This window comes from Mustela putorius, unplaced genomic scaffold (assembly GCF_011764305.1).
Source record: "Mustela putorius furo isolate JIRA1106 unplaced genomic scaffold, ASM1176430v1.1 tig00000765_pilon_pilon_pilon, whole genome shotgun sequence".
Classification (NCBI taxonomy): Eukaryota; Metazoa; Chordata; class Mammalia; order Carnivora; family Mustelidae; genus Mustela; species Mustela putorius.
This window is the reverse complement of record NW_025421470.1, coordinates 5,540,823-5,554,255: the sequence shown is the minus strand read 5'-3', so window position 1 is coordinate 5,554,255 and position 13,433 is coordinate 5,540,823. Positions and strand designations below refer to the sequence as shown.

Here is a 13,433-nt window from a genome sequence, read left to right as displayed (position 1 = left end):
ACTAAAGCAATATATTGCAAAAGAGTGAATGCAGAAGCTGATATGAGAATCCAGCCAGGGATTAAAGAGACTCGCATAAATATAAAACAATGATTTTTCAAATAATTTATTTTGGTTTAAAAATAGAGGTATATTTTCACAAATACATGTGGGTTATCATTGTTGTTATAAGATAGATATTTAAAAGTTTCGATTTCAAGTATGGTAAATATTGGTAGGAAGAATCCACATAAAGTCTTTGGAGTCTTCATGATTTTTAAGGTTTTAAAAGATACTGAAACCTAAACATTGGAAAACCTCTGATTTAGTCAAATTATTTCACTTGTCCAGTGAAAAACGGAGCCTGAAAATGTCAGTGACTTGCTGCAGGTGATGGCGATTGTGTGTGGTGTCCAGGAGTGAGTACAGAGTTTTGGATCCTCAGTCCAGTGTTCTTCCCGTTCTACTACACAACAGGAAGGCTGTTTTATTTGGGGTGTTCCAATATTTATGTGTTTCACTAAGGCTGTGTCTTTACCGGAGCCAGTCCTCAGGGGACCTGGTTAATAGCAGCACGCACAAGCACTCCGTCCAGACGGCTTGCCCACAGTGTTCACACTGGCATGGGCAGGTGGGACTTTAATAAAATCCTGAAAATACTTTATCAGAGTATTCTATTCTGATATGTGATTTAGGGGAACCGTTTTTGCCATTAGATTTGATTTTGATTCAATTTGTAATTGGAAATATACTTTAAGGAACTGTCATAAGAAGCTACGTTCAAAATGTGTGACCCAAAAAATAAATAAAATGAATCTGACTGACCAAAGGCCAGGAGAGACTTGCTTTTCCATAAGACTTTGAGATGTCATCTCCTTTCAATGGAGAAGAATGTAAAGGTTTTTCCCTTTTTGCTTTGGCTCCCAGGACAACTTGGCAACCCCACTTTGTTGTGGTTCTGTAGCCTCTTAGGGCAGGCACATTTGCCCTCTTTTCCATATAATTTATACTCCCCTGGATCCTGATTTTTATTTATACATTTTCTCTGGAATTATTTGTTTTCTGATGAGCAACCTCACCTTCTTTCATGAACTTGGTGGGTATCAATTATCAATAACACAGATAAAACCTGAGTGAAGTTTCTCGATACAGACACAGCCAGTTTGGACTTGGGAAGATAATGCTAGTGATATGTGATTTGAAGGAAAAAGTAAAGAAAACTTGGAACCAAGAGAGTCATGGTCACTCCTTCAGAACGCTTCTCTTTTCTTCTCTAGTTATGGGGGAGTTGCTCATTCCCAGAGGCAACCTTGTAGTCACTGAGGATAAACCCTGTAATGTGACTTGTCATGCATTGGGCTGGATCCCTCTCCCGGATATTTCCTGGGAGATCGGCGTTCCGGTGAGCCACTCAAGCTATTATTCTGGTCTGGAGCCCGACGACCTCCAAAGTGCAGTGAGCATCCTGACTTTCACGCCACAGGGCAACGGGACTCTGACATGCCTGGCTAACATGAAGGGCCTGAATGCCCACAAGTCTGTAACTGTGAATCTTACTGTGGTTGAGCCTTCTTGGGGTAAGTGAAGACATTTTGCTTTATATAAAAAAAATTATTGTTGCATGCTTATACTTTATATGTGGTGCTCTTAATCAACAATGCCTAGGACAATTGTAGAGTGACCTTGACTTTGGGTAGGGATGGTAATGCGGACAATCAGCGTCGGCTTCATGACCCTATGATTCCACTTGCTTTTAAATTTCATCTTCGGTGTGTCTTTCTTTTCTACTCACTGTGGAAACCATTAAGAACTTTGACGATTATTTATCACAAAACAGCATCAGTTCAGTGATAAATACTTGAAGTCAGTGTTTCTCTGTATTTTTAATCATTGTTTCATTTAATCTCATCCCCAGTATGAGACAAGTTCTTCTAATATTTGAGGGGGGTGTACAGATGCTATTGGATTCCTTCCAATCTTAGTAGATTATGGTTTCACTTTTTTTAAACTGGCAAATCCACAGTGTATTTGAATGTACCAAGTCTTATACTCCTTAAAACCCAACAAAGTGACATAAATGAGATGAAATCTGAGAGGGAGACAAACTATACGAGACTCTAAACTATGGTAAACAAACTGAGGGTTGCTGGAGAGGAGTTGGGTGGGGGAATGGGGTAACTGAGTGATGGGTATTAAGGAAGGCACTTCATGTGATGAGCATGGGGTGTTGTATGCAACTGATGGATCACTAGACTCTACCTCTGAAACTAACAATACACTGTATGTTAATTAATTGATTTTAAATAAAAATAATTTAAAGTTTAGATCTCCAGGAGAACCCACTGTAGGGTACTCGGCATACCAAAACCTTTAATTACGCAGCCTAAAGGGCTGCAGAGACTGCTTGAGCTCGGGGTCAGCCCAGGCCAATGAGAAAACATGGGACCCAGAGCTGGAGATTTACTTAAAGTCCTTCATTTTGCAAGAGGGTAGAAAGGGAGGCCCAGAGATGTGCTGTGCTCTATTCCAGGTCATGCATTGGGTTGGGGTGGAACAGCGGCCAGAAGCCAGGAAAGGGTTCCCTCTTGGTGCAAAGATTGTCCCACTACAAAAGCAACTTTATTAGAAGTTCAGAACAAAGCTATAGCCAGAGCAAGACTGATGATGATGAAGAAGAGGAGGAGGAGGAGGAGGAGGAGGAGGAGGAGAAGGAGAAGAAGGAGAAACAGAAGAAGAGGAAAGAGAAGGAGGGGGAAGGAGGGGGAGAAGGAGGAGAGGAAGAGGGGGACGAGGAAGAAGATGAAACAGTGCTTCACAGCATTTGCCAAGTAAAGACTCTGTTTTAAGTGCTTCTCTGATGTTAACCAAATTGACCTGCACAACAGGACTATGAGTGGATCCTCATCTAGCTAGATGTTTGAATCAAGGGGTTGGTAGGGTTGGTTCTTTCAGAAGACTATAAGGGAACGATCTCTAGTCCTCTTTCTTAGCTTCTGGTATTTTCTGGCAGTCTTTGGTGTTTCTTGGCTTCTAGCAGCATCAGCCTAACCTCTGTTTTCATTTTCACATGGTTTTTCCTGTGTGCTTCTCTGGGTCCAAATTTCTCTTTTTTAAAAATAAAGACTCTAGTCATATTGGATTAGAGGACCCATCCCATCCAGTATAAACTGATCTTAGTTAAATTATGTCTGCAATACTCTATTTCCAAGTAAGCTCACATTCTGGGAGCACTGGGGGTTAGTAGTTAAACATGAATTTTAGGGAGACACAAGTCAACCCATGATAATGTCTCCATGAACCTCTAAAAATCCATTCAGAGTCTACCCTGTGGTCAATACCAGGGATTCTGTGCTTTGCACTGCAGGGATTGATCCTCAGTGCAGTAAGCACAAGCTTGCTCCCCTGTTGTTAGGACTTTGTCTCCTGTCTCTGACTCAGATGCTCCCAGAGACCAGGTAGACAACAGAAATGAAAGTGTGAATGAATACATGTGTCAGGTAGAAGACAGAGTGCATGGGCCCATTGGGACACAGCCATCAAACTCCATCCACATAGAGCAGCCGTACCAGTACCAGCTTTTGCTAGCAGGAAAAGGGATCCAGGACTGCCAGATCTTTGACATGGATCTGGTGAACATCAATGCTTTTGAGGCTAAAGGATGCAGAAATCTGTGTTTCTTTTATTTTAAGTCAAGATCAAATTATTTTAGCATATTTAAAAATGTTTTTTAAAAATTTTATTTGAGAAAGAGAGAGAGAACATAAGCAGGGGGACAGCCATGGGAAGAGGGAGAAGCAGACTCCCCACTGAGCAGGGGGCTCAAAGCAGGGCTCAATCCCAGGACCTGGAGATCATGTCCTGAGCTGAAGGCAGATGCTTAACTGACTGAGCCACCCAGGTGCCCCTCCAGTTTATTATTTTTAACAACTAAAACATTTAGCAAAGTTGCAAGACTAGTACAATGAATACCATGGACCTTGACCTAGATAACTAATGTTAATATTCGTCATGTTTGCCTTTCTCTCAGCTTTTTTTTTTTTCTGAACCATTTCAGAGTTTATGACAGTTTACCCCTAAATACCTCAGCATGTATATCACAAGATCAAAGGCATTCTATTTAACCACACCCAGTGTAGTTGACAATCAGGAAATGTGACATTGACACAAGACTGTTATATAATACACAGTCCCTATTAAAGTGTCACTAAGTATCCTTTATAGCAATTTTCTTCTCTAAAACAATGTCCAGTCAAGGACCATGCATTGCCCTTGGCTGTCAGGTGTAGTCTCTTCCCTTTACTTTTGAATGCTTCCCTCACCTTTTCTGTCTTTCCTGACATAAACATTTTTGAAGGGTCCAGGCCATTTTCGCAAGACGCCCTTCAATTTGGATTTGTCTGAGGTTTTCCAAAATAATTTGATTTGAGGGTAAATATTCTAGGCAAGTCATGGGTAATGTCCCGTGGGCTCATGATGCCGATTTTTTCTATCATTGGTAATAAGTTTGATCATTCGGTTAATGATTTCTCCATTGTAAAGGTCCCTTTCTGCATTGTAACTAATATGTATTCATTGAATACTGTACGAGTAGTTTATTTCCCAGCAGTCTTTCCCCTAATAGTTTTTGCATTCATCAGTAAGTCACTGCCTGAATCTGTTGTTTCTGTGGTGATTGTGAAAGAAGGATTTTCTGGCTCCGTCATATTTTCATATTTGTTGGTTGGTAGTCTTCTGTAAGAAGAAACTTCTCTCACGTTTCCTTTTTCTTTTTTCAAAAGGTTTTAGGATGGACTCATTTTTATTCAATACACTATGAACTCCTCCTGTCCTTATTCATTTTGATGCTCAGAATGCTCCAGATTTGGCGAGCGGGAATCCCTTCCAGCTGGCTCTGGTGTCCTTTTGACCTGGCCCTGTTAGTTTTCAAGCACTTGGCCCAAAATGATGTTATGAACTCCCTTTGTGTTTTTCCTGTTCTATCCCGGAATCAGCCATGTCTCCAAGGAGCCAATCCAGCTGGCTTTGAAGCTATTCAATTATGTTAAAGTATGGTCCAAGCTTTGAAAGGAAAGATTTAAAAAAAGTTCCATTAACACCAAATGGAATGAAATCGATGGTTTAAACCACACATCTTAACAAGGTTAACGGTGCAACAAAGAGGTCTGGTCTGATTGATGATGCCCCGTAGAGATGAATTTTAGAGATTCACTTGCCTGCAAAGTTCTTCTTTTGTAGGGAAGGGCAAGGGGCACTTACTTTCCCCTTACCAGGTTTCATTCAGCGGAGTGCTTCCTTGGTCGACTCGGACTAGGGAAGTTAGCAGCCTTAATGATGGCAGCTGCAGTCCCCACAGCCTCAAAGGGGAGCTCATCGGGTGCCTTGCAATGAATCTTACTTTATTGGACCCATTTGGAAAAGGGTAATTTGTTTCTAAATTATTCATCAAGATCCAGAGCAGCTGGTGGCTGGCTGCGTGTTGTGTATTTTATGCAAGTTGTAGTAGCTGAAGACCTCATTACAGCCCCGGCTGCTCCTGTCTGGGAGGCTTCCAGGAGCACAGCTGGGGATGCAGAGAGCCCAGAACGAGCCCGCCTGTGCTGTGCAGGCTTCTCCAGGAAGCGATAAGCATCCATCTTGCCACCCATCTCCTCCTGAAAGTGCAAGGAGTCCGTGTCCGTTGTGTTCATTTCTGGAACAGTCCCCGTGAGCCGTCGCAGGAAGGACACCAGCAGTTTAGGAAGGCTAATTAGTCCAAGCCAAGCAATCACTGATTCTTGAAAGAAAAGCACACTGCAAAGGGTACTGCTAATGTTTTGAAAAGACCGATTTTCTTGATTCCAGAAGCAGCACAGACTTCAAGCCCTGCAGACACGGGTACCAGTGAAAGGTGGGACCCCCTCCCCTGCCCCGTTGGGACGAGCACTGTCCACTCTCGTTGCTCCCAGCTGCCTTGCTTTGTTTTCTCGCTCAGGTGTACAGGCTGTGAATCGTTAGAGCAAAACAACATTCTGGGGACGGGGAAGCACCTGGTCTCTAGAGCACAGAGATTCCTGGTTATAACCTAGTTTTGTGAGGAGTGGCAATTTTGAGGGCAGACGGAGTAGAGGCATCACAGTCCTGGGTCACAGCCCTGGGTCTGGCTATGAGATTCTGGGCAAGTCGCTGACCTCCGCGGCTCAGTTCCTTGCTTGTAAAATGAGAGGGAGAAGAATAGGGCAGAAGCTCTCTCTCCCGGCTGCTGTTAGTCTCCAGGACCCTCAGTACACAGGATGGGGCTCAGGCTCCTCCCCGGAGATTCTGACTGAATTGGTTTGTGCGCAGCCTGGAAATTGACATTTTTTTTTTTCTCTAAAGATTTTATCTATTTGACAGAGAGAGATCACAAGTAGGCCTAGAGGCAAGCAGAGAGGGGGGGGGAAGCAGGCTCCTCGCTGAGCAGAGAACCCGATGTAGAACTCGATCCCAGGACCCTGAGACCATGACCTGAGCTGAAGACAGAGGCTTAACCCACTGAACCACCCAGGCAGCCCTGAAAATTGACATTTTTAAGAAAACTCCCTGATCACTGGGCAATCACACCTGGGGGCTGCCCAGCAGGGAGATCCTGAAGAAGGCCTTACCTCCTGACCCAGCCTCCTGACCCAGCCTCTTCAGGTGCTTGGACACCAGACAGCCAGGGCTCCGAATCCCAGCTCACTTACTTACTTGCTTTGTGGCTTTGGGCAAGTCACTTAACTTCTCTGTGCCTCAGTTTTCTCATCTGTAAAGCTGAGATAATAATAATAATATCTATGTTACGGGCTTGTTGTTGGTGTGAGAAGTAAGCGGGTTAACATGTCTGAGGCACTCAGGACAGTCCCGGCCACAGAGCCCACAGGGCAGGTGAGGGGGTGGCTGTGATCCCTTGTTTCACTGATTCAGAGACCTCCTGGGTCCCCCCACAGTGAGCATAGGAGCACACTTTGCACACGCTGCTGGTGACATTTTGTACTGATCTAGTTGGTTTCAAGAAATTCCATGTGGCCTTTTTTTTTTTTTAAAGATTTTATTTATTTATTTGACAGAGAGAGATCACAAGTAGGCACAGAGGCAGGCAGAGAGAGAGAGGGGGAAGCAGGCTCCCTGCTGAGCAGAGAGCCTGATGCGGGACTCGATCCCAGGACCCTGAGATCATGACCTGAGCTGAAGGCAGAGGCTTTAACCCACTGAGTCACCCAGGCACCTCTCCATGTGGCCTTTTAAAACTCTGAGCGTTTCTATGAGAGCGTCTGGGAAGTACTTCTTCCTTTTCTGCACAGATGGAAAAAGGGCAGTACTGATGCTAAAAGTTGCAAAATTCAGTTGTGTGGTCCTGACGTGCACAGATGTGTAAGGGAACACAGGGAGGAAGGCAAGCGGTGTTGAATGTGGAGATCATCTTCCTTGGTCGTCAGGTGCACATATGCATCCTTTCCAGCAACTCAAGCATTTGCCTTGAGCCATTATGTTCCCACCCTTCGCTAGCGCACAAGTCAGGGACCAGTGCCCACACAGACTCCCCATTTCCCATAAAACCTGGGATGTATCTTCCCAGAAGATATTCCAAGTTGGACACACAAAATGAGTAGAAAGACAAGAGTCACAACCCCGGGTTTTCTCCTTTTTCTGAGTGCCCTTGTCCAGTTTACTGAGCCTCTTTGTCCCAAGAATCTTATCCGTACAGTAAAGGGGTTGGATTGTGTGCAAGGTCATTCCAAGATTCCGTGCTTTCTGTCCACTGCCCTGCTTTTTATCAATATATGATCATTATTTATTTTTATTTCAATGCATTGTAAATGTACTCATTTAAAAATTAGCATCAAACTGAATCATCTACGATATATATGCATGCGTGTATTCGTGTATATATCATATATGATGAATTAAAAATTATTATTAAAATAAGGAAGGTTCTTCTGTGCAGCTCTGGTTCCAAATTGTACCTCCTCATGGCTCATATGCCATGCTTCTTTGGGAGAGCTCCACTGGAGTAGAGAGAGAACGTAAGTCTTCTCTTGGTGTGAAACTCAGGGAGATTACACTGAGACTCTCAGCGTACTGTGGTCACAGCACATTGGAAGCGAAAGAAAGAGCCATGTGGTTTCTGAGATAAACTGCTGTTTTGGTGAGAGTTTGGGCTTTTAGAAGAGAGCGGCATCACTTTGCTAAACTTGGTAGTTAGATTAAGAGACAAGAGAGTTATGAGGTCACAATATCACCTGCTGTCTTCCTTGGTTTGAGTACCAAATCCAGTGAGATGACCCTTCCCTCTCTTTAAACAACTCCTCCCTGATGAGAAGCAGCTGTTTCTGTGCTAGATCAGAGGAAAGGTTGTCACGTCAAGACGTGATTGACAGACGCTTGGCACACTGAACGTTTTCTCCAGTAAGGGAGGAAAATGCCCGGAGAGGGAACGTTTGAGTAAGTCAACAATGTGTGTTGACTTTTTCCAGTAGGAATCTCCATCCCATTTCTGGAATCTTGAGCCAGACCTTAATGCTTAACACCAGCTGTCTCCCTTATTATGAAGCGTTCTAATATTTGCAAACTTCAGCTCGTGTCAAGTTCATCAGACGGATTTAGGATGATGTCAGCCGTCTTGAATGTGTCATACCCTGCAGTGTTCTCAGCACTTTCAGACACAGCCTGAGTCTCTGAACAGCCTGGGGGGTGGGTGGGGGCAGGAATTGTTGCGGATGAGTGACCAGTGGCCAGAGGGAGCACAGAAACAGTGGCCATGAAATTTCCCTGGATCCACTGAGCCCAAAGCTCTTCTGTGCGGTGATCTGAGTTTTAACTCCAGATTGTGATTATCATAAACGTGGTTTTGGATTAATTTTTCTTTTCTTTTTTTTTTTTTTTTTTTTTTTATCACATCCACAAGAGGGAGATTATGGGAACATCCTGTAATGTGGCAGCTTGCTTGGGAAGCGTTTCCATTTTGGGCATTCTTAGTGTGTGAGTCCACCAAACACATACATTCCAGACCCCCTGACTTGGCACCACAGCGGGCAGCCTCTGAATCTGCTTGTGTAACAACCATTCCTGGTGATGCCTGGGAATTTTGCTGTCTGTGTAGCAAGCGGGTAACTTGTATTACTCTCTGCGTGTGAAGACGCTGGCTTGTTTGAAAGCTCCAGTTGTGGGGCGCCTGGGTGGTTCCATTCGTTTATAGTGTCTGACTCTTGATTTTGGCTCAGGTCATGATCTCAGCGTCGTGAGATAAGGCCCTGCGTTGGACTCCGAGCTCAGTGCAGAGTGTTGCCTGTCCATCTCCCTCTGCTCCTTCTCCGGCTCTTTCTCTCTCTCTCTCAAATAAATAGATAAAAATAAAATCTTAAAGCTCTAGTTCTGGGGCTGAGGAGGGGTGATATAGGAAGGGCGGAGTATTGTCCCCAGCACCTCCTACCTTTCCTGGGGAACTCTTTTCAATCTTTATCTGTCCCAACTCATCTCAGAAAAATGGTGGGTGATGTGGAGACCCATCCTCCCCCCCACATTGATCCCATGTGCCCAGGACGTGTCAGGTGCTTGGAATATAAGGAAAATAAGACAGTCCTTGACTTTGAGGGGACTAACTTTCATTTAGAGAGTAGCAGATGTGCAAGGAGAGCTGGAAGTGATAGCAGGCAATTTCACGAACATTTAAGGTGAAGATGAATAGGAGATTTTTTTTTTTTTAAAGGAAATTAAACAAAAAGCTATCACAGGTCATGCAGAGGAGCTTTGCACCAAGAGCAGAAGATGCATCTATTTTTATATTATGTAATTCTTCAAAGCACAGAGTTCTCTGAGTTTTAGCCCTTGCCTGGAGATTAGTCCTTGTGTTACTTTGTAGTGGAACCCTTACTTGTCCATGAGTCATAATCCAGCTGGTCGATGGTCACAAAACCCAGGGCATTCGTGAGCATGTCTAACCATTGCCACAAGGTACTCTGAGCTTTTCACTTTGACACAGGATTAGTAAATTATGATTTCAAGGTCAATTTTCATGGAAAACTCTCAGGGGAAACACATAAGAATGGGTTTCCCCTATAACCGCTAGTTCCAGCGAGCTGGAAAGGTTGTTGATTTACAGACTGTATCTTCCTTCACAAGAAGTCTGTGGTTTCAGTATTTCCTGATGATTTGCATTTAATAAATAACATTCATCCACAGTGAGAGTCCAACCAAGCACTCAGCTGAGTGACAGACTTTACTGAGAAGCACTTCACGTTTGAACAGATCGACTTAGATGCAACTTGACCTCAGCGTGTTTCAGGAGGGGAAACGCAATGCTGGATAGGACCTCCTTACAGTTCTCACAAACCCGGTGCTGGGTGGTGCAGTCCAGCGGGACTTTCTGTGACGAGAGCAATGCTCTCCACCTGTTGGAATCGGGCACTTGAAATGCGACGAGTGCGACTGAGGAGTTGAGTATTTAGTGCTTATCATTTTGGTTCATTTAATTCGAATTTCGATAACTGCATGGAGCGTGCTGGACAGCTCTGGCTAAGACAGGACTGCCCTACTCAAAATGCCTTTCTCTTCTCCCTTCCCTCCTGCCCCACTCCCCACTCCCCCAACTCCATAACTACTGCATACAGCAAGAGGGCAACGCGGACATTAAAGAAGGTGGCTCCTGAAGAGCCATGGGAAACAGCAATCAGCTGATGAGAGAAGCGTTCTGTATGTGGGGTCTAGGTGGGCTGGGGCAGAAAGGCTTGTAGGACACTCCTTTAGATGTGACACCTCTACAGCTTGTCCTCATTTCTTTTGGACTCTGGATCCCTGAAGGGTGGGGACATGGGAGGGAGAACCAAACACCAGTCTTGCAGTCTTTGTCCAGCAGTAGCTGCTCAGTAAGGATTCTGTGGCTAAATAAAGGATACTGGAGTGTGGTAATTTCTACTTCAACCTGGGAGCTGTCTCCTTTTGCCATCTACCCTCCCTGAAGGACTGGTAGAGGCACTAACCAATGGACACTGGGGCTGGGGTGCTCAGCGGTATTTATTGGCAGCACTAAGTATTGTAATGGAAGATCCTGTGGAGAATTGAATATCTGAGCACGCTCAAGAGAAGTTGGCCTATGACAACCACCTGTAGTGGGCCACAGAGTTATATTATTGGAAAAAAAAGTCTGACTTACAGGGTAGCAGAATCAGTGCTTACGTACTCTAGACAGTGGCAAGCACCAGTAAATTAAATTTTTTTTCTCTCTTTTCAACCTTATAGGCAGCATTGATAAAGCAGGGACAGCCTTGCCTACCTGGGCCATAGCTCTGCTTACAGTATCCCTGTCATTGCTTTTCATCCTGATAATTGTTCTGATTATAATATTCTGCTGTTGCTGTGTCTCCTCAAGACAAGGGAAAAAAGGTAATTTTTGGTTCATATAGATTTGTGTATATTTTTCAACTTTTGGTACAAGCACTTGAAATCCTTTAGCTCCTTAGCAATTTCATAAGATGCATTGACCTTGAGAGCGTCCTTCACTTGGAAGTGGACATTTGAGCTTCAGAGAATGAAAGGACTTTCTGAAAAGGGTTACATTCCTTTGGGGCCTGGTGTAACCCCTCCGGGGAAGACCTAGATCTTCACATTTATAGGAAGGTGAAGAGACAGCACCTTTCTGAGCAAAGACATCGACTACTTGAATTTTGTGCTTATTTTCGAGGATGTAAGGGCAATATAATCTGCCTTTCAGGTGCTATGCTTTTTTTCCCTATCTGAGCACATTAAAAGATTATTTCCTATTTTGTGTAATTCCAAATTGCCTTTTGTAGGAAAATGTTGTAGTTGGTAGGAAGAAAAAGAAGGTCTTCTGTCAAGTAAAAATAATACAGATAAAATTAATAAAGGTAATTATGCATCTCTTCTGAATGAGGTCTTTTGGAGTACTCAAAGCAGTGACCTTGTTTGGGGGTCAGGCTTGAATTCGAGGTTGGGGTGGGCTTGTGGTAGAATTCAGCTGTCTATGACTCCAGGAACCACAGGATCTTTTTATGTGGATGTCTTAGAACTTTCCAAGTGCTGAATGTATGTCCAGCCTTACCTTTCTCTGTCTCTTAAAAGCTTACCTATATGCCAATTTGAATATTTTCTACAGTTAAGGTATTTTTCTTAAAATCAGACTTATGATATTAGGCTATGTGTCAGTTCAATTGCATTTACAATTTTATTAATGCTAATTGCCATTCGATGAGCACTTTTTGTGGCTGTCAGTCACCATGTTAATTACCTTACATGCAATGCCTCTGTTACTGAGATATTCTGTGTAAAGTGCATAGTTACGCTGTATCTAGGCTAATTGTCGAGCCCGAACCCATGCGTGGATTTGCTTTGGGATTGGGAATTAATTCTGTCATACGACTTTATTCCCTAGGAAACAGAACATGAAAGGTAGTAAGCCTCTGTCGGCCCAGATTTGATGGGATTTGCTTTTACCTGGGAGTTACCCTATACGCCACAGACGGATTATTCAAATAAAATACACTGGATTTTAAGTGAAAACTATGGATAACTTAAATTTTAAGTGAGAAGTGACTAGGATTGTTCCGCGCCTTCACATTATTATTTTCAACATCAGCTGCTGTGGTGTTGAGGACTTTCTGGTTGTTTGGATTGCTGCTTCTCTTCCGCTGTTTTTTGTCTGTTCCACAACAGCCTCATAAGATGGTTGTGAGGGCTGGTGGCCCACGTTAAGATGTGCACCAGGGTGACTCTGATTCTTAGCATCCTCATTTACAAGCTGGGAATAAGTTCCATCCTATAGACTGGTTGTGACAATAAAATAAAATGGTAGACGAAACTGTTTCTACCCTCGATTTTATCCTTTATTTAACACTGAGATGAAAAGCTCATGTAAGAGTGAGCTGTTTTTATTGCCCTTGTTCAAAACAAGTCTAGGTAAGGGCTATGGACAGCGCCTGTGACAGCCTACTTACAGGTCCACTGCGTTGGGTAGAATTCACAGTGGACACTACACTTCCCCTTGACATAAATGTAAAAGATCAGGGAGGTCTGGATTTCCCCATAATTATCTCTATGCTTGAAAGCAACAAACATCAGTTTTCTTCAGAAGTATTTTCTGGCACATTGCTTTGCCAGTGCCTGGGAATTCTCAGTGCTCTGACTGGTTAACTGGGGACTGGCGAGGAGGGGTGAGGACCCCACTCAGTATGCTCTGAAGGCTTTGGGATTGCTTCTGCTAATAGAGCAGAGAAACCGAGAGCCATCTCCTGGAGTGCGTTCCTTATGGGATTGCTAGTGACATTTCAGACTGTCATTCTCTTTCATTTCAAATAAGATTGCTTCTTAGGTCCATTTTGGGGTGTGAATTGGCAGATGTTATTTCAACTGGAAGTGAGAACATACCTAAAAATGAGGAAAATGAATTTTTTTTTTAGATTTTAGTAAATCTTGATGAATAGAAGGTCTAGACAGGAAAGCAGAGT

At 43.6% G+C, this 13,433-nt stretch overlaps 1 protein-coding gene across 3 annotated transcripts in view; it reads left to right on the top strand.

Annotated features, from left to right (window-relative positions):
- The window catches only part of IGSF5 (immunoglobulin superfamily member 5), a 40,229-nt gene that overhangs the window by 14,655 nt on the left and 12,141 nt on the right, over positions 1-13,433 (top strand). Inside the window, exons 4-5 of one of the 3 annotated variants that reach the window (XM_045084482.1) lie at positions 1,257-1,556; positions 11,212-11,355. The exons of 1 other annotated variant lie outside the window; for it this stretch is intronic. In XM_045084482.1, the coding sequence (XP_044940417.1) occupies positions 1,257-1,556; positions 11,212-11,355 (444 nt within the window). The remainder of the gene's footprint in view (positions 1-1,256; positions 1,557-11,211; positions 11,356-13,433) is intronic. One more of the 3 variants, XM_045084483.1, reaches the window with a different exon arrangement.